This window comes from Taudactylus pleione, unplaced genomic scaffold, assembly GCF_031769625.1.
Source record: "Taudactylus pleione unplaced genomic scaffold, aTauple2 ptg000053l, whole genome shotgun sequence".
NCBI lineage: Eukaryota > Metazoa > Chordata > Amphibia > Anura > Myobatrachidae > Taudactylus > Taudactylus pleione.
The window spans coordinates 36,645,378-36,672,768 of NW_028284455.1; the positions used below are offsets into that span (position 1 = coordinate 36,645,378).

Consider the following 27,391-nt stretch of genomic DNA (forward strand, 5'->3'; position numbering starts at 1 on the left):
GCAGCTGGGGCTGGCATAGGTGCTGGGGGGGGATGGTTAATTTTATTTATTTTTGGGGGAGGGGGGGGCACCACCGTTTATGGCCCACCTGTTTCTCTTTCCCTCCGGGCTTCTCTCGGGGAGGAGCTTTCAGAAGTCGGCAAGTATGCCCCACATGCAAAAAATATATATGTATTTGCACCCCTTGCATTGCAACATGGTTTGTCCAGATACACAGTTACTTGCTTTATCTTACTCTATTCCCAAATCTGAATCAGGCGCGCTATGACAAAGATCTAGCTTATTGGTAAGCACTGTGTAACATATTTATTTATAAGGAACTTATAGTGAATATTCTGCACATATTTGTTCCAGTTTCCTACATTCAAAAGTGCTGCTAAGAACTTTTTTATTTGCAAATTACTTTTTTATTTTTTTAAACAAAGGGTGTTTAGTACATTTAATTAGCTGCCATTTTGACTAGTAGGTTTGTTGCCTGCAGATTTCTTGTACCTTTTCCAACATGTCTAATAATGATTGGAATGTCAAGTGCAAAATATGCTATGAAAGGGGTGGGGGCAGCGGACTCCTAAATCTGCCGCTGGATGTCGTTAAAATAAAAGTTAATAATAATAACCACAGTGGCGGAACTAGCGGCGGTGCTGGTGGCTTGCACCGGGGACTGCTGTGGTGCAGGGGCCCATAGCCCCTGCAGCCAACAGCGACGCTGCACCCGCCACTAGTGTTCCCCGGGCCCCACAGTGTAGTGCGGACCGCAGTGAGAGCAGTCTGCACTACACAACAAACACCGCCGCCGGCCCCGGGTAGTACACTCGCACTACCCGGCAGCAGTGTGTTTGTTTTAACAGCCAATGAGAGTCATACAGACTCTCATTGGCTGCTGTATCCACGGAGGGAGCAGGGCTGGAGCTCACTCATGAGCTCCGCCTACCGGCTCCTGCTGTGCAGAGCAGGTCGGTATGATGGAGGAGCAGACAAGGGCGGGTGCAGGAGCTGGGATTCAGTTGTTTTTTTGTGTGTGTGTGTGTGTGTGTGTTCATTCTATAGGCAGATTACTACTGGGTCACTGCAATTAGGGGGGAACTACTACTGGGGGCACTGCACACAGCGAGGACTACTACTGGGTCACTGCAATTATGGGGAACTACTACTGGGGGCACTGCACACAGCGAGGACTACTACTGGGGGCACTGCACATAGTGGGGACTACTACTGGGGGCAGTGCACATAGCAGGGATTACTAGTGGGGGCACTGCACATAAAGGGACTACTACTGGGGGAACTGCACCTAGAGGGAACTACTACTGGGGGCAGTGCACATAGCGGGGACTACTACTGGGGGCACTGCACATAGGGGGAACTACTACTGGGGGCACTTCACATAGCGGGGACTACTACTGGGGTCTCTGCACATAGGGGGGAACTACTACTGGGGGCACTGCACACAGCGAGGACTACTACTGGGGGCTCTGCACACAGCGGGGACTACTACTGGGGGCACTGCACATAGTGGGGACTACTACTGGGGGCAGTGCACATAGCAGGGATTACTAGTGGGGGCACTGCACATAAAGGGACTACTACTGGGGGAACTGCACCTAGAGGGAACTACTACTGGGGGCAGTGCACATAGCGGGGACTACTACTGGGGGCACTGCACATAGGGGGAACTACTACTGGGGGCACTTCACATAGCGGGGACTACTACTGGGGTCTCTGCACATAGGGGGGAACTACTACTGGGGGCACTGCACACAGCGAGGACTACTACTGGGGGCTCTGCACACAGCGGGGACTACTACTGGGGGCACTGCACATAGTGGGGACTACTACTGGGGGCAGTGCACATAGCAGGGATTACTACTGGGGGCACTGCACCTAGAGGAAACTACTACTGGGGGCAGTGCACATAGCGGGGACTACTACTGGGGGCACTGCACATAGGGGAAACTACTACTGGGGGCACTTCACATAGCGGGGACTACTACTGGGGTCTCTGCACATAGGGGGGGACCACTACTGGGGGCACTGCACATAAGCGAGGACTACTACATTGGGCACTATATAAGGGGCACTATTGGGGGCACTGCATAGGGGTACCACTACATGGGGCACTCCATAGGGTGGCCCAAAGCATATTCTTGCACCTGTGCCCACCACTCTCTAGTTCCGCCACTGAATTACCATAGTAATAATAATGATATCTCCCTAAATATTATGTTGATTCCAATAAAGTTGAAACTTAGGGTTAAGTTAGTGTAAAATGTTAATATACATGGTTATAAATGCAAAAAAAAATAATTTGTGGGGTCCCCCCATGTCCATAACCAGCTCTGGACCTCTGAGCCCAGGCATATATTGGAAAATAGTGGGAAAAAATCAGCATTGGGTTCACCCTATTTTTCCAATAACCAGCATTAGGCTGAATCAGCCAGGGGGCTAATGGGTCCCCCTGCCATAACAGCAACCTAGGCTGGAATCCCTAGGGAAGTGCTCTCCCCCTCAAAAAGAAAATGGGGTCCCCCTCCCCAAGGCAAACCAGCAGTGGCGTAACTAGGGTATTTGGAGCCCAGGGCAAATTTGAAAAGGGAGCACCCCCCGATGTGGGCCGCGTGTAAAAAAATGGGTGTGGTCACTTAAAAATGGGGCGTGTCAACATGACACACCCCTTTATTTTCACACTGAACATTCCTATCCATATGCACCTTAACCCCAGTAGTACCCCTTATACAGTACCCCCAGTATGCAGTTGTGGTCCGTCTTATGCAGGCCCATGGTAGTGCCCCTTATACAGTATCCCCAGTAGTGGTCCCCCTTATACAGCCCCAAATTAGTTCCCCTTGCTCAGTACCCCCAGTAGTGCCCCCCCAAATGCAGTGCCCCATGTAGTGTTCCCCCTTATGCAGTGCCCCCAGTAGCAGTCCCCACAATGCAGTGCGCCCAGTAGCGGTATCCCCTTATGCAGTGCCCTTTATATGGTGCCCCCGGTAGTAGTCCCCCCCCTATGCAGTGCCCTTTATATAGTGCCCCCAGCAGTAGTCCCCCCCATGCAGTTTTCCCAGTAGTGGTCCCCTTATGCAGGCACCCAGTAGTGATCCCCCCTATCCAGTGCCCCCTGTAGTGGCCCTTCCTATTATTGCCCCAAGTAGTGGTCCCCCGAGTGCAGTGCCTCTAGTAGTAGGCCCCTTTTATAATGCCCCCAGTGGTAGTTCCCCCCCAAGTAGTAGTCCCCAGTAGAGGTTCCCCCTCCCGATTAAGTGCCCCCAGTAGTAGCCCTCCCCCCAGTAGAGGTCCTCCCAATAATGGTGCCCATAGTAGTAGCCACCCCTCCCCCATTGTGCCCCCACCCCAGTAGAGGTCCCCCCAGTAGTAGCCACCACCCTCCCCCATTGTGCCCCCAGTAGTGCAGATAGGTTAAAAAAAATATATATATAAAAATATACTTACCTGAATCCACGCTGCTGCTGCTCTGGTCCGCGACGCCGCTCCCGCCGCCGCCCGCCAGTCCTCCCGGGCTGGCATGCTCAGCATTGTGGGACAGACGTTATGACGTCATGACGTCTGTCCCATTACCCACTGCAGGAGCCGGACGGAAGTCCGGCTCTTGCAGTGGGTGCTGCAGCAGTCGATGAGAGTCTGTCTGACTCTCATTGGCTGCTGTTTAACACACGCATCGCTGCCAGTGCTGGCGGCGATGTGTGTGTTATGCACAGCCTGAGACCGCCTCCTAGCGCTATTGGGCAAGCGCTCAGGTGGAGGGAATGGGCTCAGGTGTGCAGCACAGGACTGGCGCTGGAAGCCTAGCGCCGGTCCTGTGTAAATGTGTAGCGCTGACCGCACTCATTGCGGTCAGCGCTACACTGGCTAACTAGGGCGGGCCGGTACCGTGGCCGGCGGCGCCCAGGGCACGCACACCGCTCGCCCTGCCCTAGTTACGCCACTGCAAACCAGCTATGTGTATTGAGGTAATTGTAATTAAAAAGTTACATTAAAGAGTTAATATTGTTGTTTACAGATGGCCTAAAAGTCCCAGCGAGCCTGCCCTATCGTGAATTGCAAGTGCCAGCATGACCGCACATTAAAAGCCTGTTGGCATGTGTAGTCCACCTGTAAAAAGATATAAAAAAAGACAGAACACACGTTATAAAATGAACACAACCCCACACATCCCTCTTTCACCAATTCATAACTTACAAAATGCAGGGATCACATCCTCTTTGTTTCATGTAGCAACCACAGTCTTGGCAAAATAAAAAAACATCACAACTTACCCTTTACAGAGCCCAGCGCGTGTGATGGGTTATTCTCCATAGAAATGACTTGGGATGCGCTGATTGGTCAGACCGCGGCAGTTCCCACGCTCTGATCCAATCAGCGCGTCCCCATTCATTTCTACGGACAGTGATAGGGAGTGACCTGTCACTTGCTCCGGAGTTCTATAAAATTGTTGTTTTTTTGTTTTGCCAAGTGTCGGGATGCCTTCATGAAACAAAGAGGACATTATCCCTGCATTTTGTAAGCAATATTAAATTGGTGAAAGAGGTATGTGCGGGGGGGTGTTTATTTAATAAAGTATTTAAACATTCGGTGTGTGTACTGTGTTTTCTACAAGTTCCATGTCCAGGAATGCTGGCACTTGTGGAACAACAAGTGCCATCATGCTGGGTCAGGCTTGCTGGGACTTGTAGGACACCTGTAAAAAACAATATTATTTACCTCTTTAATTACAATTACCTTCACACCTACCGCCACCAGGGGTGCAGAGAAGAGCCACATGACTGGTTGTACTTGGGGAGGGCAGACCCCATTTTTGGGGAGGGTCCCAACTTCCCTAAGAATTCCAGCCCTGATCAGTTTGGTGCTGGTTGCCGTTACAGCAGGGAGACCCCTGCTATAGCATCAGCCCACTGGCTAGTTCAGCCTGGTGCTGGTTATTGAAAAATAGGTGGAACTCCAGACTGTCTTGTCTCCCCATTTTCCAATACCAGGTTAGGCTCAGAGGTCCGGGGCTGGCTATGTACTTGTAGGGGGGGAGTCATGAAATTTTTTTTTGCACATTTTAATCATCTATTGACATTTTACACTAACGAAGCATGCACAGATCAATGTGACCATAGTGTTCTGTACAGGACTTCATCCAAACCCGCCTGCCAAAGACAGGTCTATTATTTGGGCGGATTTGCAGTCGTTTTAGGGTCAGTTTGCGAACCAATCATTAGTAAATCTGCAGCTTTCTATACATGTCTATGTAAAAATATTGATAGTTGCTCCGATGTTTTAAAGTGTTCTAAAGTTGACTTTAGTAAATGATTGGTTTGCAAAAGCAACAGAAAAACAACCAAAAACACAAAATCAACCTTTAGTAAATGTGATATACTTTAAATTCCTATTTTCTCTTTTATTCAGGGCACTTTTGGTGTGATCGGCAGCAAAGGAAATACTGGAAACCCTGGAGATAAAGGCAAAAAGGTTCAGTGTATATCTTTTTTATAGAAAGAACTGTTTATGCACTTGTACTGTATCAAAAGGAATTATGGATCGTTCCATGTCCTTTTTCAATCCAATACTTTGTGAGGTACATTGGATAAACATATCTAATGTTTGTCCCAGGAGATTATAAGGCTGCTTAAATGTATAAGAGGTTGCTCACTTTTGGACAGCCATTTTTCATTCAATACCCCCCTCTCCTCATTTGTGGCATTAAGAGAACACAGGTTGTCCAACAGTATACACCACCTTTAGTGCAAATTTTATATTTGTTTATTAGATCTATGCTTTAAAAGAATATTTAAAACGTTTTTAATAGTGAGTTACTGAGCTTTAACTATTGCAAGTAGCCCTAGACTAATGATATTGTGTTTGATTGCGGCTTTACACAATGTGGTGCACACAGAAAAAATACACAGTGATAGACAATATGAAATTGCGCACCTCAGTAACATTATATTTAATAACATTAGGAACTGTTGAAGGAACACAGGAAAGCAGCAAGTATGCATGTATGAGTGTTAATAACATTCCTTTTTAATATTGTCACAGTGGTTGTGTTTCTGTATGTGCCCATATATATAATCTGACATACATACACACACACACACACACACACACACACACACACACACACACACACACACACACACAGTGAAAATAGGAGAGAGGTAGTAGTGTACATGTAACACCCCCTTCTATAATATGCGTTGTGAGGTTGTATATACAGTATGTTAAATGATGTAGGTGCTTCTCACCTCTGTACTTGGTTTTCAGTGCCTCCACCCGAATCACCCCTCTCTCTTCTGGAGAGTGTTCTGGAAATACACCAGGTGGAGATTCTGAAAATCCCCTGCCCAGTACTTACACGCTGTAACACAAGGGGGTAGATGTATGAAGCCCAGAAGCGGTATCAGCGCACGTTATGTGCGCTGATACCGCTTCTCCCCGATGTATGGTCTGGGTCGTAAATGACAGGGGCGCTATGCACCCCTGTCATTATCGGCACTGCTATCTACAAGATAGCAGCGCCGAGCGGCAGGGCCATGTACGAACGGTCATACCGCATGACCGTTCGGCTGGCTGTAGCTGTCATTATCAACAGCTACAGCCTGGCGCTAGCCTATACCCACAGCAGGGAGAGCACTGTCCCTGCTGGGGCTGCTGCCGGCTCCAGGGCTGAACACGGGGATCTCGCAATATTTGCGAGATCCCGCGCATGCTCAGTGGAGCCGACCAGGACAGAGACACAGCGCATCAGCACTAGGCTGATGCGCTGCTGTCTCTAGCGGGTAGCGCCGGAGGGGGGAGTTATCGCTCCCCCTCTCCGGCCGATGAGATGTTCTTACATCTCATCGGTAGTGCGTCCTGCTGCGCCTTGGTAAAGAGCTTTCATACATCTACCCCACTGTGTGCTGCAAAAGCCAACCTGTCCCGTCACACTTTTTTGAACTGGAAAAACCTTATTGCAACTTTTTTTTTTTATCGGTGTGCTCTCTGGATATCCCCATCGCGCTAGAGGGGTGACATCTGAAAAAGAGGGTGTGGCATAAATAAAGGGGTGTGGCCTCGCTGGGGATCCCGATAACATCACTCCGGGGGCAGCCCAGCATCACCAGAGATGCTGGGCTGTCTCCGGAGACTAGGCAGTCTGCACTGTTGGTTCCTCTTCTAAGACAGGAGCCGGGTGCTGCAGGAGAATGTAACATGGCAGCAACCAGTTCCTGTCACTGCAGAGGAGCTGGCATTTTGGTGTCACCCCCTCTGACACCCGGTGTGGCCTGCACCCCTTCATGACGCCACTGTGAATAATACAATAGTAAGGCAGCATGGATAAAAGTAGAGCGGCAGCTCCTTGACTTACTATATAATATGAAAAATAGGTTAACACAATAACTCAACAGAATATGACAAACATCAGTTGTCACACCCTTATACACTGGATCTATATATTGGATGCTAACCTTACTGGCTCCTTATGCTGAGAATAGTCTGAAGGCTTGAATGTAATATATATTTATTTATATCTCTACAATATACTGTCTGCCAGCCACACTCATAGCCAGCACTCAAACACACCTCACAGATGAAGCAGTGCACTGCAAGCTGGGGCACTTATGTATGGATGCCAACGTGGCATGGAAGCACCATGTGTCCAGTTTACAGCTTCTCAATCCCTTTGCAGTAAGGTCTCAATCCCTTTGCAATAAGATCTCAATCCCTTTGCAGTAAGGTCTCAATCCCTTTGCAGTAAGGTCTCAATCCCTTTGCAGTCACAAATAGTAAAATCCTCGTACCCTTGCTTAATTGTACTTGTAGTTCCATAACTTTATTTTCCCTCCAGAGGGAGCACAACATGGTATAGGGGTCTATTCATGTATATGTGCGATGTTGAATTGTTACTTATCACTATAGATCGCATCAGTTCGATGTGATCTATAGCTCAGATAAGTAGCAATTCTTGTACACTTACCTGTTTGGAGAAGCGATGCGGTAAATCCCACTGCAGCGGTCCGGTCTTCCCCTTTTCTTCAGGGTTGCTGCTATTTCCTATGTGGCTAAAGGACCTCTGTGACGTATCCACCACGTGACCGCTGCAGGAGGCTGGACCGCTCCTTCGTTACCATCCACTAGGGCACAGAAGGGGAAGAAATATTTGTGGTGAGCGCAGCGAGCCACCGTGCCCGAAGCGTGGCGAGCGCAGCGAGCCCGCGAGGGGACACTTTTGGTCCCCCGTTAGCATCCCTGCCCCTCCCCCTTTTAGGCCGGGTCACGTGGGTGTGACGTCACAGGTCCATCAGTGCTCTATAGTCTAGACCTAACCTTTTCTTCAGGTCCTGTCGCTTCTGTTCCCTTCTTCTGCGCATGCGCCGGGTCATCCTTGCACTGTGTGTCAGGTAGGTAGGGGCAGGGAGACTGGCACTGGCTGGGGCAGCCAGGAGGAGGTGTGTCATCTAGCGGCGTGGGAGGGAGTACTGGGGCAGCGGGCGCCCGGCAGTCAGGAGGAACTTAGTGACCCGCCAGATCATCTTAATAATAGTGGCGGGGTGGGGAAAAGTGGACGGTAGCGGCGGTAGGAGCCAGTCAAGGAGGCAGTAGTGTGAAGTGACTCGGTATGTGCCGGGTCACCTAACTAATGACGGCGGGGGTAGAGGCACACTGGGGCAGCGGGCAGTGCTGAGGTGACCCGGCATATGCATATGTCAGGTCACCTTAGTATAGCGGGGGTAGGGGCAGAGTGAGAGGACACACTGGTGGCTGCCCCCCCTCAGTCCTCCTTTGCGCATGCGCAGTGAAGAAAGTGAGGAGTGACACTGAAGAACCGTCAAGGCGGGCACCATCTAGAGCAGTGGAGCTGTCTGGGCTGTGACAGACCGGTGGTCTGCTGGTAAATGCAGATTCTTTGTTGCTGTGAGTCATTGTGGAATGTGGAGCATATCATTAGGGTTCAGTGGGTGGGTCAGAAGCACATGTGAGGCTGGGGGAGCCTGCTTGTGGATCATATTGTATAATGTGGGGGGTCCAGGGGGGTCTGGTGGACTTGTAGGACTAGAGGAGTCTGCTTGTGGAGCATAGTATTATTGTGGGGGTCTGGCGCACATGTAGGGCTGGGAGGAGCCTGCTTGTGGACCATATTATTATTGTGGGGGGATCCAGGGGAGGGAGTCAGTTTTATTCTTAAACCGCCCCCCATAAAAGTAAAGTCTAGATCCGCCACTGCACTTTACTATAGCGGCAGCTGGGTTAGGGGCAAAGCAAGGGGGCACTGGACAGAGCACTAAGGCAGCAAGGAGGAGGTGCCCCGGCATATGAATATGCCGAGGGCTCCCCTGATTGGCTGCTGCAGCTGAAGGGGGTGGGGAGAGTAGGGAGGAGGCGGGGAGAAAGGAGTCTTTGCTGCTCTTCTCCCCTCAGGAGGCACATTACGCCATCCTGAACTGGTGAAAAGATTTCTAGAAGCGAAACGGAAAGCTGAGCTTTCCGTGCTTTTATGAATCGCTCTCCCCATACTTGTGTATGGGGTAGCGATGTATGTACTAATCAGGGGCACCGCTGGAGAAATCTCAGATTTCTCCATGGTAACCCCTTCTATGAAATGGAGAAAGCAATGAAAAGCCCTGTTATCACCGATAAAGGGAATTTCACTGCTCATGAATAGACTCAAATACAGATGTTTCCTCATACATCTACTGTAGCTTCTTTGCACGTTAAACAGCCCTTCTAGTCGTGCCATGCTGTAACGTGACTTGGTAGCGCCGAGCATCTTTTCGTGTCATTTTTTCCTTTAAAATGACATGAACGGGGGTTCCGCAAGGCTCCGTCCCTGTTCACAGAGGCTAAGCCCCCTGTTTGGTTCGAAGTATAATCATCACAATGGTTATGCTATCAAATGGTTGCAATGCAATGGCTAGTTGTCATCACATCGCTGGATTTGATGTCGGAAGCCCAGCAACAGGGGGGTTTCTAGAGAGGAGGGGGCCCGTGTACAGTCTTCATCACGGACCCCCTCCTCTCCGTCCGGCAACGCACTGAGCAGTGCCGCATTTATAGACTCTTGGAACTAGTCTGTACCGCATGCGCAGGTCATCGCATGAGCAGGTCACCAGGAAAATGGCTGCGCCAGCCCTCTTCCCTGTACTGCGCATGCGCAAACAACGGGAAAATGGTGGCAGTGGCCATATTCCAGCCGCTTTTAACAGCGCAGACACCGGCACCGACGTGGGACTCCGGACAGGTAAGTATAATATGGAATATATAAAAGACACACGGAAAAAACGGGCGCTCCAGAAAAGAAAAACTGAGAACTACAAATATTATTGCAGCTCACCACTGAAGGGATAGGCAGATTCCTCAAAATACTAGTTATAACAGAAAAAAAACACATGTGTGGGAGGGCTAACAATATGTTATTAGAACATAAAATATGATGAAATGAGAATGAATTAATAAATACACATTTAATTATGCAGATACACAGATAGAAAATATAATGGAATCTGTGCATGAACAGTAAAATAAAAAATAAACATGAAATATCATTAAAATGAATATGACATGTGACAAATAGTTAAAATAGAATGCGCATATATGCCCTAGTTGGAAAAGGAAATCCTGATGAATGTGAAATCTGGTAGTGAATGAGTCAGTTGGTCCTTTAAAAAATGGACAGAAAAGGCTGCATGCAGTAAAAATATTGCAGAATATTGAATAATATTATTAATAATCCAGAACCAGTAGCCAGATATTATAGTAAAAATAAAGCCAAATAAACGTGCTGGATCTTTCCAGTGGCTTACCCGCTCAATGCAGTTTGTAATGTGGGTATTCAGTGGCAGAGGATCTGGATGAAGTTTCTGCTCGTGAGTCCCGGCCGGGAGAGCAATTAATAAACAGAGGGCCTGATTCAGAGCCGCTCGTAAGTGGCCGCTCGTTCGCTCTGAGCGATGTTCGCACAACTGTGCATGCGTATGGGTCGTAATGCGCATGCACAAACCAGTCATTGCGGTCGGAAACCGTGCGCTCGCAAAACAGCGAGGGGCTGCTAATTTGATTGACAGAATGTACCGTTTGTGGGTGGTAACAGGGGAAGGTGCTTGAAAACGGGGGAGTGGAGATCCGAACGCAGGCGTGCCTAACGGTAAAAACGGCGTTTAATGGGAGTGCATAATTATTAAAGGAGCGTCATCGACCACGTCACTTGGTTGTGTTTTAGCCTGAACTGCTCGCAGTGATAGCGGTAAGAAATACCTACCACAAGCACTGCGAGCAGTTCAGATGCCTTTCAATGTACCCGATTAATCTAATAAATACCGGAGATGATGTGTGATGCGAACGGAAAAGGGGCGTCTTTGCAAAATAGCGAGCGCATTTTTCATTCGCTCGCTCAGACATAGAGGCGTCACAAACCGCAAAGAGCGAGCGCTCAATTTAAATATCCGGCCCCTTTTTTGGAACGACCGTCCGCAAATAGCGTCCGGCTCTGAATCAGGCCCAGAGTCTCGTAATGCTGGTTAGTGGTGCGGCTCTGATGCAGGGCGGCTGAATGGTATGCCGCTCTTTCAGCTAGCGACATCTCGCTTAACTGTTACTGACCATCAGGAGTCACCTCTCAGTCAGCCGCAGTTTGTGGAGCCGGAATCAGTCAGTCTTTATCGGGGCATGTGTTGAAAATAGCCGCTGGCTGGGCTAATAGCCGCTTCTTAGTTAACAAGCTTTTTAGCAGTGGTCAGTGGGACCTATGAGCAAAAGAATGTGTGTAGATGGGAGCATCTAATGCGTTTCTCGGCCCTGGCAATCTGGCCATTTCCTCAGAGGTATACCTCCCTTAACAGGACATCCGTATATATATCTCTCCTGGTGGACATGCTAAGTTGTTGCAGGTGGTCATTACATGCGTTACTAATTAAATTAATAGTAACACCGTGTAACAGCCATTTCAGTATAAAGTGTCCACATCCTGCAGAATATAGAAAAACCTTTTTTCTTAAATATAACCAGAGAAACATATCTCAGTATCAAAACAAATTATTTCTATAGACTCAAATCAAATGAAATGAAATGTGTATACTTAAATAAAAACACAATTGAGTAAGAAAAGTAAATAGAAATAAGAAATGAAAATGAAAAATAAAAAATAAATAATAAAAATGATTTAGTAATAAAAAAAATATATATATATATATATATATATACACACACACACATAAAAATAATAAAAATAAATATAAATATAAGTATAAATGAAAGTATATAAGCGGAAAATGTACTTGTGTACAAATAATATAAATGTCAAAAAGTAATTAAAATATAGATAACAGTCCCAAAAAAATTTTTGGGAAAAATGATGACACATAATTCATAAATTCTATGGTAGAGAGGGGCCTACACAAACTGGTGTTGAATTGCACCAATGACCAGAATGCAGGAACATCTACCACAAGATGTACATGGTTACAAATGACTGAACAGATAAATGAAGAATATCATGTATGATGTTTAGTGAAGATTATAAGCTAAAACATCCACTGAACTCATAGGAAGTGCTCTCTAAGAGCAAATAAAACCATGATTGTAAATAGTGAAGGGTATTAATAATTGGAGTACATTTTCCGCTTATATACTTTCATTTATACTTATATTTATATTTATTTTTATTATAATTTTTATGTGTATTTATATATATATATATATATATATATATATATATATTATTACTAAGTAATTTTTATTTTTTATTTATTTTTTATTTTTCATTTTCATTTCTTATTTCTATTTACTTTTCTTACTCAATTGTGTTTTTATTTAAGTATACACATTTCATTTCATTTGATTTGAGTCTATTGTTATAATTTGTTTTGATACTGAGATATGTTTCTCTGGTTATATTTAAGAAAAAAGGTTTTTCTATATTCTGCAGGATGTGGACACTATACTGAAATGGCTGTTACATAGTGTTACTATTAATTTAATTAGTAACACATGTAATGTCCACCTGCAACAACTTAGCATGTCCACCTGGAGAGATAGATACGGATGTCCTGTTATGAGAGGTATACCTCTGAGGAAATGGCCAGATTACCAGGGCCAAGAAACGCGTTAGTGGCTCCCATCTACACACATTCTTTTGCTCATAGGTCCCACTGACCACTGCTAAGAAGCTTGTTAACTAAGAAGTGGCTATTAGCCCAGCCAGCGGCTATTTTCAACACATGCCCCGATAAAGACTGACTGATTCCGGCTCCACAAACTGCGGCTGACTGAGAGGTGACTCCTGATGGTCAGTAACAGTTAAGCGAGACGTCGCTAGCTGAAAGAGCGGCATACCATTCAGCCGCCCTGCATCAGAGCCGCACCGCTAACCAGCATTACGAGACTCTGTTTATTAATTGCTCTCCCGGCCGGGACTCACAAGCAGAAACTTCATCCAGATCCTCTGCCACTGAATACCCACATTACAAACTGCATTGAGCGGGTAAGCCACTGGAAAGATCCAGCACGTTTATTTGGCTTTATTTTTACTATAATATCTGGCTACTGGATTCTGGATTATTAATAATATTATTCAATATTCTGCAATATTTTTACTGCATGCAGCCTTTTCTGTCCATTTTTTTAAGGACCAACTGATTAATTCATTTCCAGATTTCACATTCATCAGGATATCCTTTTCCAACTAGGGATATATATATATGCATTCTATTTTAACTATTTGTCACATGTCATATTCATTTTAATGATATTTCATGTTTATTTTTTATTTTACTGTTCATGAACAGATTCCATTCTGTTTTCTATCTGTGTATCTGCATAATTAAATGTGTATTTATTAATTCATTCTCATTTCATCATATTTTATGTTCTAATAACATATTGTTAGCACCAAGTATAATATGGGTGCAAGGTGTGCAGTGCGGGACCCCCCTGGCCCCAGGGGCCCGTGTGCCCCGTACACTCTGCTCCCATTATAAATACGCCCCTGCCCTGCAACCATTTGATGCTGGGCTTATGATGTCCGTCCCTACACTGCTCAGGGGTTTCCCAGTCTCCAAACATGCAGACCCATTAGGCTCTGCCCCCTTTTCACAGTAGCCTTCTGGGAGATATAGTTTCTCATCTGGACTGATTAAAGACAGTACCCATCTCTCTTCTTACTGAGGCAAAGGTTATTAGTAGCCCCATGGTACTCAAGTCCAGCTGCAGCGTCCCCAGGGGTTACACACACAGCAAGAATATCTGCACAGTGTTGTGTCTAGTCCAGAAAAAAAATCAGTATAGAACTCACCCACAAGAATTTGACAGGAAGGATTTGCACCAATACTGTAAAATCAAAAATACATTTCTTTATTGGAGAATATTACATAGCGTGTGGTCCTAATGGCTGTTTCAGTTCCTCGGGGGATATAATACATCGCAGAATAGCAGTATTTATAGAACATTGGACGGCAGCTATATGTTAATTAGGATGCAATTATAGACACAAATCTACACCTGTGGAGGAATTAATATGTTATTGGGAAGCTGCAATTAGTGATTGTATAAAAAGAAACAACTAACGTCATTCATGCCTTGAATCAGAAAAATAACTGCTGTGACTAAATAATAGTACATTTTACATGCTGTTCCCATAAAGACATCATGGATGGCAAATCTGATGATTATTACAGTGATCATCATAGCTCAATACTAAATACAAATAATTAGCAACAATGTATTCATTAAGGCGTCCATTCATTATTGCAATTAACCGATAGGTATAAAAAACCCTTATAACACTAATTGAAATACCACATGGACAACAAGTGCTTGGATTAAAAGGTTACAGCTTTTATTAATTATGACTGAATTATATTTCTGAGAGGTGGCAAAGAAGACGCTACCAGATCAGCTCCAGCCAAATAAATATACACAAGGTGAGGGTACAACTAAAACACCCCTCCTGAAGACGCAACTGTGCTGCAAAGGACCCACCCATCTAACCCTACAGTATATTCCCCCAAACAAAATATAAACCCTAAAGTCAGAAACTGCACCCAAAACCATTACAGGAACAGGAGAAGAAAACCTAGCCACTATAAGAGAAAGAAAGAAAGAAAGAAACAGAACCCAAGTGAAGGAGAAAACGTGAAAACCTCCCGTGGACCATGATATGAGCCAATTGTGATAGAAGGGCTCATCGGAGGAAAAAAAAACAAATCCCTTCACACCCTCATTTTTTGAATACTAATCATTAAAAAATCGGCGATTAAACAATGTTGGGTTATAGCGGAAACGGCGAATTGCAGCGCTTATCGCAGCGAATGTATGCATTGTGGTCAACCGACTTTCATCTACCAACCCTCGGAGTGTCTACTGTCAAGAGACCAGCAGCCGCAGCACACGAAGCAGCCCTTTCCTAATAAATGCTTGTTCATCCTTTAAACTGAACTGAATCAAACAGCGCTTAAAAACTGCTGTGAACTAAACTTAGTAAGCGGGTAAAAAATCTGTATGAAAAAAAAAATGGCTGCTACCTCGAGGCCTCAAAGTAGAATAAACAGAGCAAAGCTTAAATGGCCATATTGCGCTATTATACTGGACTCTCAATTTACACCACGGCAATGAATTTTACATAAAACCTCACTCTCCCTAATGAGGATGTTTCATGTAAGCAAAGCTGTTGACGCTGACAACCACAAGCTCGCTCACTCAAAAAGCCCCAAAAATGTGAGTGAAAAAGCTACTTTAACAAGTTGGGCTTCATAACTGGAGGAGGCAATACTGTGAATTGCAGAAGACAGGTCTTCCAACAACTTCAGATCTACCGGTTTCCTGGAATCTGGCATGGCATATGAGTCCTGAGACCAGCCCTTAATGTCCTTGGCAAGAACAAACGATTTTGTGGGATCGTAAGAACTATTACATTTGGAAAAGAAAGATGTACCCGCCAAGGCTGCCCAGATAGCAGACTTTGACCACCCCGCGTTCATTCTGCCCCCAAACAAAAGCCAGCAAACATTGATCCACTTACTTACCCCCTGGATAAAAATGTGCTAAAATGATTCCCATCATGCCTAGCCGCAGTATAAACTCCCAGAGTTAACGGGGCCAATGATTTTTGTGCAAGCCCTTCTATGCCTATAATCTACCAGACATGAGAAGGGCAAATTAATCCTTCGGGAACTGGAGCACAAAATTTAGCAAAGTTAAAACGCAACAAAGCATCTGCTATCATGTTGCCAACACCCAGCACATGTTTAGCTTTAAAACCTATATCTGCCTGTAAACATTTAAAACAAAAAAAAAAACTAAAGGACTCAAAAAATGCAGAGTTTGAGGAGAGGATGAATGTTGATTGTTAAGTGCATGTACGACAACCAAATTTTCACACCAGAATATATTATAGACTATTTGTCGACCCATAATTCTACTACCACTATTATTGGAAATACGTAGTTCCAAAAATAGGAGGTTAGCTGTGAAACCTGCTTCATGCCATGCAACCGGCCATGATGCCACACACCAATCACCATCAAAATTAGTCCCAAAACACGTAGCACCCTCCGCATCCATAAACAGCTGCAACATTGCGTTGGGCATCGGCTTTGTAGGCCAAATCCTCTAAAAATAAAAAAATGATGCCCAAATTTGTAGATCATCCTTGATCTCCTTGGACAAACTCACACGGAGATGGGTTTTATTAACCCCAACTGTAGCACGTTCATATTTCCGGCAAAAAACTCACCCCATCGGAATAATGCAACAGGCAAAATTAAATGAACCTTGTAGAGATTGGGTGACCCACAACCTAATCTTCCCTGTAGCCAAACTAAACTGAATCAAGCCTAAAAGCTTTTGAACTTTATCTGCTGGGAGCCAACAGCATCCTTCTACAATGTATATTTCTGTACCTAGGTAGGACAAACTGGAAAAGGGGCCTTCCCTTCTGTCCTGTGCAACAAGCACTCCTAAAAATATGAAACAATGATTGCGCTGAAAATAGTTTGTTCGCACAAACACCACTATCCACAGGACCTATAACAAAAAGTAATCTAAATAATGCATTATACCAGTATGACTAGTGCCATCCTGAATGCACCAATGTAAAAAGGAACAACATTTTTCTAAATAGACACACAAAATGGAGCAACCCATGGGGAAACATTTATCTACATAATACTGCCCATTCAATTAAAAACCCATAAATCTCATGGATTCTGGGTGCAGAGGCAGGAATGGTAAAGCTGATTCAATATCCAGTTTTGCCATTAATGCTCCCTTACCAAAAACTCACACAAGGTCCAATGTCTCATCAAAGAATTGATAACGAACGCTGCAGAAACATTCCAGGATGCCATAATTTAATGATGCCCCTTGCGTGTAAGAAAATTGCTGTATTAGTCTATATTTATTGAGAACTTTTTTAGGTATGACACCAAGGGGAGAATATGCACAAAATCTGGCAGCAGGGCCGAAGAGAAAGGGCCGCACATGCGTCCTAAGCTAACTTCAACTGTAACCTTCTGCAATACAATTCAGGAAACTCCCTAGCTGAACAAAGGTTCCTAACTGCCACTAATTTTAACAAATCTTTAATTGGTAAATGAAAACCAGCTGTAAAACCCTCTAAAAGAAATTGGGCCTCAAACCACAAAGAATACCAACCCAAACATTTTTCAAGCTCCTCTAAGTTAATAGGTGAGCTAGCCTTATGAAGTGTTGGTCCTGGACTCACACTTTCCTCCTAACTCTGTGTCCTTTCCTCTTCTAAAATCCTTTGCTAGGTGTCCCCTCCACAGATATGACAGGAGTGTAAAACATGACACCCCACCCCCCCCAAACAACAAGAGTTGTTATAGGCAAAACATTTAAATTATGCTGCCGACCTCGCTACACCTCTTGCCGGTAGTGCGTACCTCCTTTTGAAGAACCTTCTCATGCTGGGTTACCTCTAACCATACCTCTACGTTCTAACCCAAGAGGAGTAATCCTTTTATTTTATTTATTTATTTTTTCCCTTCCAGTTTGCGACAAAACTTATCGTCGTAATTCTTACAAACCTGACCCTTTGATTTTAAAAACATCATGTATCAAATAAATATATTTTATAACATTTTGATGTTCCTTAGGATGTGTTTCTAGATAGCATGCCAAAAAATAAAACTAAGATGTCCTTAATCCAATTATATAACTCCCAAATGCTTCCTCTCCAATAGTACTAGGCTTCCTAGCCTTATTTAAATCTTTCTTTGCCTCCTCTGTTAAAACAAAAATAATCTACATATTTAGTTTTACCCTTACATATTTTTTCCCTGGCCTTTCTTATCAAACACCTGGCAACTTCTGTGTTTGCACAATGTACCATATCCCTTTGCAAAACCTTGATCTCTTTTATAAGAAACTGTGCTGTACTAGCGCCCTTAGTTTTCTTGTTACTTAACCTTTGCGCATTAAGCTTAGCAAATACACACAGTCTATATGTAGCGCAAGAGGAAGAGCAGCTGCTGCTACTAGAAGAAAAAGATACAGATGACAACAGCTCATCAATTAAAGGTACATACTCACCAACCCCAGATGGACCAAGCACTTCGGAGTGAAAAACTGGCGTCGATCCCGCCGCAGCAAGAAGCCTGGCCTCTGCACCACCTTCTAGTGCTCCCACCACTAATTCAGACCAAATGGGAAATTAACTTTAACAGAGGCAGGCATGTGTGAACCTCTACAAAAACAGCCTGACCCCCCCCCCCCCCCCCCAAGGACACTGCATATGGGGAGCTAATATTCAGACTGATGTTTCACTATGAGCAGCAGCCAGTACATGCTGGACTGCTACCATAACCACCCCAGCTGCTGAAACAGGAGCTGTGTCACCAGACAGAGCCACCTGCTCTGCCTGACAGGGAGACACAGCCCTAGGCTTCTCCCCCCTGCTCAGCCTTGCAGGGAATACAGCTGCACTAGCAATAGCAGCCCTAGGCTTCTCCCCCCTGCTCAGCCTGACAGGGAATACAGCTGCACTAGCAGTAGCAGCCCTAGGCTTCTATCCCCTGTTCTGAACAAAGGGGTAGGGCAAGCTATGAGGATGGACAAAATAAAGGGATACAAAGGAGAAAGGGAGAGAGGGGAAGGGTAGAAAAAGCAATGGAAAAAGGGGGATGGAAACTGTTACAGTGAAAATGGGGTTAAGCTAGAAAACAAAAAGGGGGGAAAAGGGAATGCAGAAAGATTAAAGTGGTGACAAGAACACTGGAGGTAGATAAAAGCAGGAAATATCCTCACAAATATATCTGAGGTGAGCTCAAGATAATACAAAGTACTCAGCCTTCCAAACTAAAAAAGATGGTGACTGCTGAAGTACTCCCTATTTATAACCCAGCTAAACCACGCCTACCAAGATTCCTATAAGCTAAAAACCACCAATAGCAAAAAACCTAAGGATGTAAATCTACCTAGTAACAAGGGTTCATAGTCTCCAGCCAATTACTAAAATTCAGGACTCTTATCTAGTCGCAAGCTTAAACAGCCCTCGCCTACTTTAAAAAAGTCAAAAATAAAAAACCCACTAAGATGCAAATCTAAATCTAAAAATACTTCAAAGTCTGCAATGAATCATTGTCGATATTGTATATTAAACCAGTTAGTGAAGAGACCTGTTCAAAGGATCATAAACGTGTAGGATCGGGATCCAGTCACATTGTCAACAGTTACCATGTTGACATTCATAATGTCGACACAACAATGTTGACACTAGACATAGATCAACCTGTTGACATGCACCATGTTGACATCCCCAGAATGCCCTAACCCTAACATATTAGTTTAATTTATTTAGAATTTTATACAAAGACCTCATATAGAACTCAAGAGTTTGCTCATTATTACCTCAGAAAATATAAAAATGATTTGAATATTTTGACCATCGACATCTGAAATGTAGCCAAGTGAAATGTCGACATTCTCAGAATGCCGACAGTTAGAGTTAGGGTAACGCTTGTAAGTTATATATAATGATAATGTCAATTTTGGTTCTAACTGTCATTGTTTTACAGCAAATGATTTTGCCTACATCGATACAGGAAAAAAAAAGTCAGAACCATTAGTACCATTTTGTATTTAAAAATTTTGTTTTTGAATATCATGTTCTATAAAAACACCAATGCAACAATGAAAAAATTTATTTATTTGTTTATATATTTGTGAAATGGTAATGTCACAGGATACTCATAGGAAAGTCATTAATTTCTAACAGATATACACAGAAACGCTGCATGTGTGTGAATGAGGGTTGGAAATGTCTATAGTATATATCCCTGTGCAACAATGAATTGTTCTGTTTAATTTTTGATACTCATAATTTCATGACCAGCTTTATCATGTGCAAGCTGCAAATTTAAACAAAATATGTGCACCGCATTATACACACAAAGACCTTGATAGTGAGTTACTCAAGTAACAGGAGGTATAAGCTAGAATAAATAAACAGGTGTGCTAAGTTGTGTTACGTGTCTTAAATCACCCCAAATAAATAAATATTCAGTAGATTCTTGCTTACTGTAATATGGAAACGAAAGTATGGTAGAAGTCTGGTCTAGTATACATGTCTAAATTCTTGTAGTAATAATGTAATGTTTATATTTAACATTCCATTTATGTACTTTACTATCTGTTCTTTCCTTCTCTCCCCTTTCTGTTGGATGTTATATATGGAATTTGATTTATTTGTTGTAGAAATAAATATATTTACTAAATTTACTAAAATTTAGGGGAATTTATTTATTGTTAATAATATGAAAAGTTTTTAATATGCATTACTTGAAGGCAACTTATTTTATGCTGTGCAAACATTTTATAAGACAATGGGATCTATGTACTAAGTCTTGGAGAGAGATTAAGTGGATGGAGAAAAAGTACCAACAAATCAGTTCCTAACTGTCAGGTGTTTGAAAAATGACAGTTAGGAGAGGTTGGTACTTTATTTCAATCCACTTTAACTCACTCCAAGGCTTAGTACATAGACCCCCAATGTTTCCTGTGCAATAACTACAGCATTGAAATCCACCGACAGCCCAGTGCCAGGTAACAAACATGCCAGATAGCGTCCATCATATTACACATTCATATCTGACCTGCTGGTGTTTGTGACATGTCGCCATTGAATAATAAATGTGAATGCTGTAAAAAGTCTAATTTAATTTTACATTGACAAACCATGTAAAGTACATCTGGAGCTTATTATGACAACATAAAACACGTGTCATTTAGAAATAATACTTTCTCTGAAACATAACATAATCTTCCTAACACATAAATACTGTAACAGTTTGTCTTGCTCTTTGGCAGGGGGAACTTGGAGATAATGGAGAGAAAGGAAATCCTGGGCAAGTGGGACCAAGAGGACCTGTGGTTAGAACATAATTTATTATATTTGCAAAGTTTATATTGACCTATATAGCATGTGTGCATTTTACAATTATTATTATTATTTAATAAGATATTTAAACCACTATGACAACAGATCCATAGTTATTAAATGATGTGTTACTATGCATATCTAAAGGCCCCCATACATCAGAGATGGATTGCAGCAATCGTGCAATTTGCAATCGATTGTGTATAAAAATCTGTAATGTATGGGCTTCACAGATCGCAGATTACAACCAAAAAGTGATTGGAATTGTTTAATCAGATTGTCCAACATGTTGGATTTCACAGATCGATTGGGGCTGTAGATTGCTAGTGTATGGACATGATCAGCAGATTTGCAGACCGTTTCTAGCAAAATGATGGGCCTTTCAAGATTGCCAGATCTGTGTTTGCTGCAATCGATCTGCAAATCACTGAAAAAGATCTGTAGTGTATGGGCGCAGATTGCTCAACTGAGAAATCCTAAAATCGGGCAATAAATCTTCAAATTGTTCAGTTGTGGTTTTCAGATTGCTGATGTATGGGGGCCTTAAGACAAGTTAAGGACATAATGGGCCTGATTCAGAAGTGGACGCAGAAGCCCCCGCAGCTGTGTCTGTTGGCGATCGGCCATCTGAGATTTTATGCAAATGCCTCTACAAACCCCTTCCCCTGTGTTCATTCATGCGTCCGATTGTGCAAGGCCTGAGATGGCCATTGTCAGCGTCTGTACACACAGTAATACTGATTGCTACATCCTTAGGCACCACTATAAGTTGCACCATTGAAACTTGCACTAGCTGCTGTTTCTCCGTCCATGTATGGCCTCCTATGTGAGCGCTGGAGTGTCTGTTTACACAACATGCCCATAAAACTGACCATCACTGTGTGTGCACTAAGACATCCTGTCCCCGCCCAGGTAAGCCCACTACATTTGCCATACACTTCTCCCTGCATGTGCCTCAATTAAGAACTGCGAATCTGCACAGACACAATCGGGAAACACATACACGGTGCATCCTAGATGTATGGGCAGTAGCAAGTAATCGTTTCACTACAACCAACATCGGCAGTGCATCCACCTCTGAATCAGACCCATAAATAGATGTGATTATAAAATCATTGTACTAATGGTACCCTGTATATTTGTGTTTATACATACCATTGCACTGCAGATCACAATTTACATCTATCTCAAATAGAGGCCGCAGCAAAGAAAAAAAGCACATGGCAAATGCCAGTTTGTACCTACCTTTATGCTGGCAGGCCTGGCAGCTCTTCATGAGTCACACAACAGTAGTATCTGATGAGACAAACATTACATGACTTTTCATTGTGTTGGAGCAAATTCAATGGTGGCCTCACAGACAATTATTGGGCCTGATTCAGCAGTCGGGAATCTGCGCAGGTGTGTTACCCATTCTGTGCATGTACAGAATGGGTCTGTGATCCCGCACGCAGACTGGCAGCAGACTCTCATTGATTGATAATCTGCTGCCATTTGTGGGAGGGAAGGGACCAAAACGGAGGTGTGTCACCATCATTGGGGTAGAGAAGAGACTGGGATCTCCGTCAGCTGACGGGGATTTCCTGGCCCCTTTCTCTTATCTGTGGCAGACGGCTTGCTTGAAACCATGAATCAATTAGCCGGCCAATGTTCCAGCAGATTAGCCGATGATGCATTGTACAACACAGCTCGGATCAGTAATGCATGCAGGAGGCGTGATGCCTATTGCTGCATTATCATAATTGCTAGAACAGAACTGTAAATCTGCCTGCATGCAGTTTTGTAATTCTGTCCTAAGCTGAATCAGACCCACTGTGTATACCCCAGCACCTAATCAATATTTATTTACAAATACTGAAACTTAGAAACATGTACAAGTACATTTTATTATAACAAACTTATCATACTGTACTATACTGCAGTGAGAAAGGAATGTAAAGATTTATCTGTAAATGGGAATTTTATTTTTGTAACAAACATACATATCTACAAGGTTGGCAAAATGAAAGGCATTAGAAATATAATACATTATTATTCAGAATTATACCCCTTTAACAACGGAGCTAAAACCTGGGTTATTGCAGGGTTAACCCTGGCAGCTCACTGGTGTAAAAGGGGAGAGAGTTGGATCGCCGGGTCGAGTGACCCGGCAATCCAACCCAAGTAAACAGCAGGGTTTAACATGGGCGTATCCCGTGAAACCCTGCTGCGAGAACAGCGCACTCTGGGTCATGATGACCTGGAGTGCGCTGCAAGCCGGCCGATTGGTCCAGCTTCAGTGGCGCTTGGAGATGACGTCATCTCCAAGCGTCCACTTTCACGCCGGGAAAGTGGACGCTAGGAGCGTTGGACCGGTGTGAGCGGCGCCGACTCGGGAATATCCCGAGTCGGCGACGGCTAGATACGAACTCTGTTCCAACTCCGGGTCAGACCCGAAATTTTGGTGGAAAAGGGGTATTACTGGAACAGTATTACATTACAAAGTTCAATATACAATCAGTAGCCACTGTATTCAGTACACCTACTCGTTACTGAGTGTATTACCTTCATGCCTTCCTGCTGTGTACCTCAATAGGATACTTTACTTTTAAAAATCTAACAATTATACTATATATTATAAAAATATGTAACATAAAAATGTATATAATTTGAGTAAAGCTGGCCACACATCTAAAGATTATCTGTCCAACCAGCCAACTAGTTGATTGGTTGGAATGAAAATCTGGTAAGGTATGAAAGCAAATGGCAATCAGCTATTTGCTCCCAAACGCCAGAAAATGGACAAAAACTGTTGTTTGAACAAATTGTTTGGATCAAACATTTAACAAACTTGTCTGACGACCATTTTCATCTGTTTTCTGGCATTTAGGAGCAAATTGCTGATCATCAGTTACTCCAATTCCTTACCAGATTTTCATTCCAACCAATCATCTAGTTGGCTGGTTGGACAGATAATCTTTAGATGTGTGGCCATCTTTAGTCTCATGGTCTTAAAAACAGCCAATCATATACAGTATGTCTTAATCTTTTTTTCCTATCATTTTAATATGCAATAAATTTTACCAGGGGGACGATGGAAAGCATGGATTCGGGGCACCTGGCAAAAAAGGAACTAAGGTGAATTCAATTCAATGTCCTAATTTGCTCCTGCGTCTTGTCTGCCAACTGAAAGAATAAAGATTCTTTAACTGTGTTTTTGCATCATACACTGTGTTACTAGAAGAACACATTACTGAATTACACTGTATGCACCATAGTACATAAGGTGCTTACACACACAACGATTTTTTGAACGATTAGCGATAACGATATCGTTTATCATTCAATTGTTGAAAAAATCATTCACTTTCTGAGTTAAAGCGATGAACGATTATCGTTCATGCGCGTTCACATTTGTAGTTTGTAGTTCAGTCAGATGGACCAACTCAATGATTTTCAGTAAGGCAATATGCAAAAATCATTTGTAGTTCAAAAAATCGTTCATAACATTTAGTAAATGAACGATTTTAGTAAACGATTTTCGTTAATTTTTTTCCCTTGAAAAAATTAACTAAAATCGTTTACTAAAATCGTTCACTTACTAATTCGTTGTGTGTGTATGCAGCTTTACCCATACAACTTGAAAGATATGCCTAGTTGTAGTCCTACATCATAACTGATAACTGATAATGCTTAATGCTTTCAATAGTAAGCAGATGTCAGAGGATGTGATACAATGATAAACCTGTATAACAGCTCTAACATTATTGCAGTATGCAACACCTTATCGGGGAGGCAGACAATCCTAATCTACTGTATAAAAAAGCACCTATATGTATAAATGTATAAATATAAAACTGTTATGAATTTTTGATTTATGTCCACAGGGTCAACTAGGATTCGCAGGAGACAGTGGCAATAAGGTATTTTATTCATGTTAATGTTATGGTATGTTTATATCTTTCTTTATATGTATATTATGTGCAGGGGCGTAGAAAGCCAGCCCGGAGAAGGGCGTGTGGCCTAACTATTGGAGGCGTAACTACGCCCCCTTATTGAAAAAACTTTTTGCAGCAACACTTCGTGCTGGGGAGGGTGTCACTGTGAGCCCTCAGCCTGGCGTAAAGCCAGGGGGGGGGGGCACGATCAGTGTAATTGCCCCTCCCCCCCACAGATAGAGGAGACTGCTACTGCTGCACAGGAGCATGTGCTGGGCTGCTGAGAGGCAAGAGGGAGGGGGGGTGCGTTGGATCCGGGCCCCCGCTGGGCCCCTCCAGCAAGCCACGCCTCCTTCACCTGGGCCCGGTGCGGCTCTTGATGGCCCTACCCGGGTAATTAGTACCTGCTCACCCCTCTCTCGGTGCCCCTGATCATGTGTACTGTGACTGATTCGGAGTCAGTTGCAAGCCCAAATGCAAACACTTTTTTGCTATTACCAGCAGTCTGTGCATATGCCGCAAGATGCAATTGTAATCTGCATATGTGCTGCTACATACATACAGTACACACCTTATCGGAAGATATAAAGGCAAAAGACAACTTGTTTTGTATGTTACTATACATGTGTGGTAGGCTTCTTACCTGCAGCATATTACAGTACTGAATAGTTAGCTGATGACTGCTTAGCAAACACATAACTTACTCCATCAGCAATGTTTTCAATTACTTTATCCCTATAATGGTATCACATATAGTACATCCATCTGTATAATATTATGCTTTTCCTGCTACTCTGTTTAATAGGATACTGCACAATTTTGTAGTCATGTTAGCGATATATCAGATGTTATTGCAACTCTCTGAAATTATAGTATTTACTTTGATCAACTTAAAACAAAGAAAAATATATAATATTGTGATATATTTAATGTTTCACAGGGTGTGCACGGAGATCCTGGAATACTAGGAGGTCATGGACCAAAGGGATTCTCTGGAGGAAGTGTTAAGTATCAGACTGTACATTTAATAGAGATCATGTTTTTACCTTAGTTTTGGCCAGGATACTGTATTAAAAACTGCCCTCCTTTTAATTATCATGTTAACAAATGAAAAGTATTCTAAATTAGTACACTTACTGATTTTAATATACATTATCATTTATTTCAGGCAGACTAAGAGCATAGGGTTGTGCAGCCTGAGCCATATATACTATAACTAAATAAAACAAAGACAGAGGTAGTGGAGTCATGTGGTGATAAGATATAATTCCCTCTAGGTTCAGTGATATTGGTAGGACATCAGATAAAACTCGAAGCTCATACCAAATAGTATTTTTAAGAGAGTCATGAATTTTAATTTTAAAGGCTGAATTCAATTGCCTGCTGCACTTACCACTTGCTTGAGGATTTCTACTTGCATCCTCCTGAGGCGCAAACAAAAATTAAAGGTAAATAGGGATTTCAGGGCTTACTACAACTGTCTGCGCGTGGGTAACCCATAAGCTCCGGGCATTTAACCTGGAATCTATGGGTTATCGTGTACTAGCCATGCGGCTTACCGAGTGAGGAAACAGGCTGCTAATTGAACAGCCCGGGCGTTAAACCCGGGAGCTGTAGCCATGCAGTAAGTCACGTGGCTTATTGAAACCCCCCCCCCCCCCCCTCGTACTCATATATGTAATGGAGAGAGTATCAATGTAAGTTCCCTAAGCATCAAAAAATTTAGAAGCCAGTTCAGAAGTGAACAACCCAAGTTATGCATTTTATATAAGTCTTGATGCTCGTCTTTTTCATGTAGCTATTTTATATTTGTGTCTGACAATAATCTGTTGTTTACTAACAATACTGTTTTAACATAGAAATCTGGAGATAATGGTGATATTGGAGAACGAGGACCGCCAGGACCTCCTGGTCGGAGGGTAAATTATAACTATGATTAATTTTACAAATGCTTTATTTGTACAATTATCTTTCTCTAGGGAGTGACTTATGTTATGCTTAACTACATAACTAACACCTTTCTCTCAATTCAATTCAAGTCTGCACCTTAAAGGTGGGAGCACTATTTAACACTTGATGTTGAGTTACAGTGGTATAAAAA

At 43.3% G+C, this 27,391-nt stretch overlaps 1 protein-coding gene across 1 annotated transcript in view; it reads left to right on the forward strand.

Annotated features, from left to right (window-relative positions):
• The window catches only part of LOC148535369 (collagen alpha-6(VI) chain-like), a 181,062-nt gene that overhangs the window by 102,942 nt on the left and 50,729 nt on the right, over window positions 1-27,391 (forward strand). Inside the window, exons 26-31 of the mRNA XM_088462675.1 lie at window positions 5,407-5,469; window positions 21,304-21,366; window positions 24,440-24,490; window positions 25,240-25,275; window positions 26,231-26,293; window positions 27,150-27,209. Of these exons, the coding sequence (XP_088318801.1) occupies window positions 5,407-5,469; window positions 21,304-21,366; window positions 24,440-24,490; window positions 25,240-25,275; window positions 26,231-26,293; window positions 27,150-27,209 (336 nt within the window). The remainder of the gene's footprint in view (window positions 1-5,406; window positions 5,470-21,303; window positions 21,367-24,439; window positions 24,491-25,239; window positions 25,276-26,230; window positions 26,294-27,149; window positions 27,210-27,391) is intronic.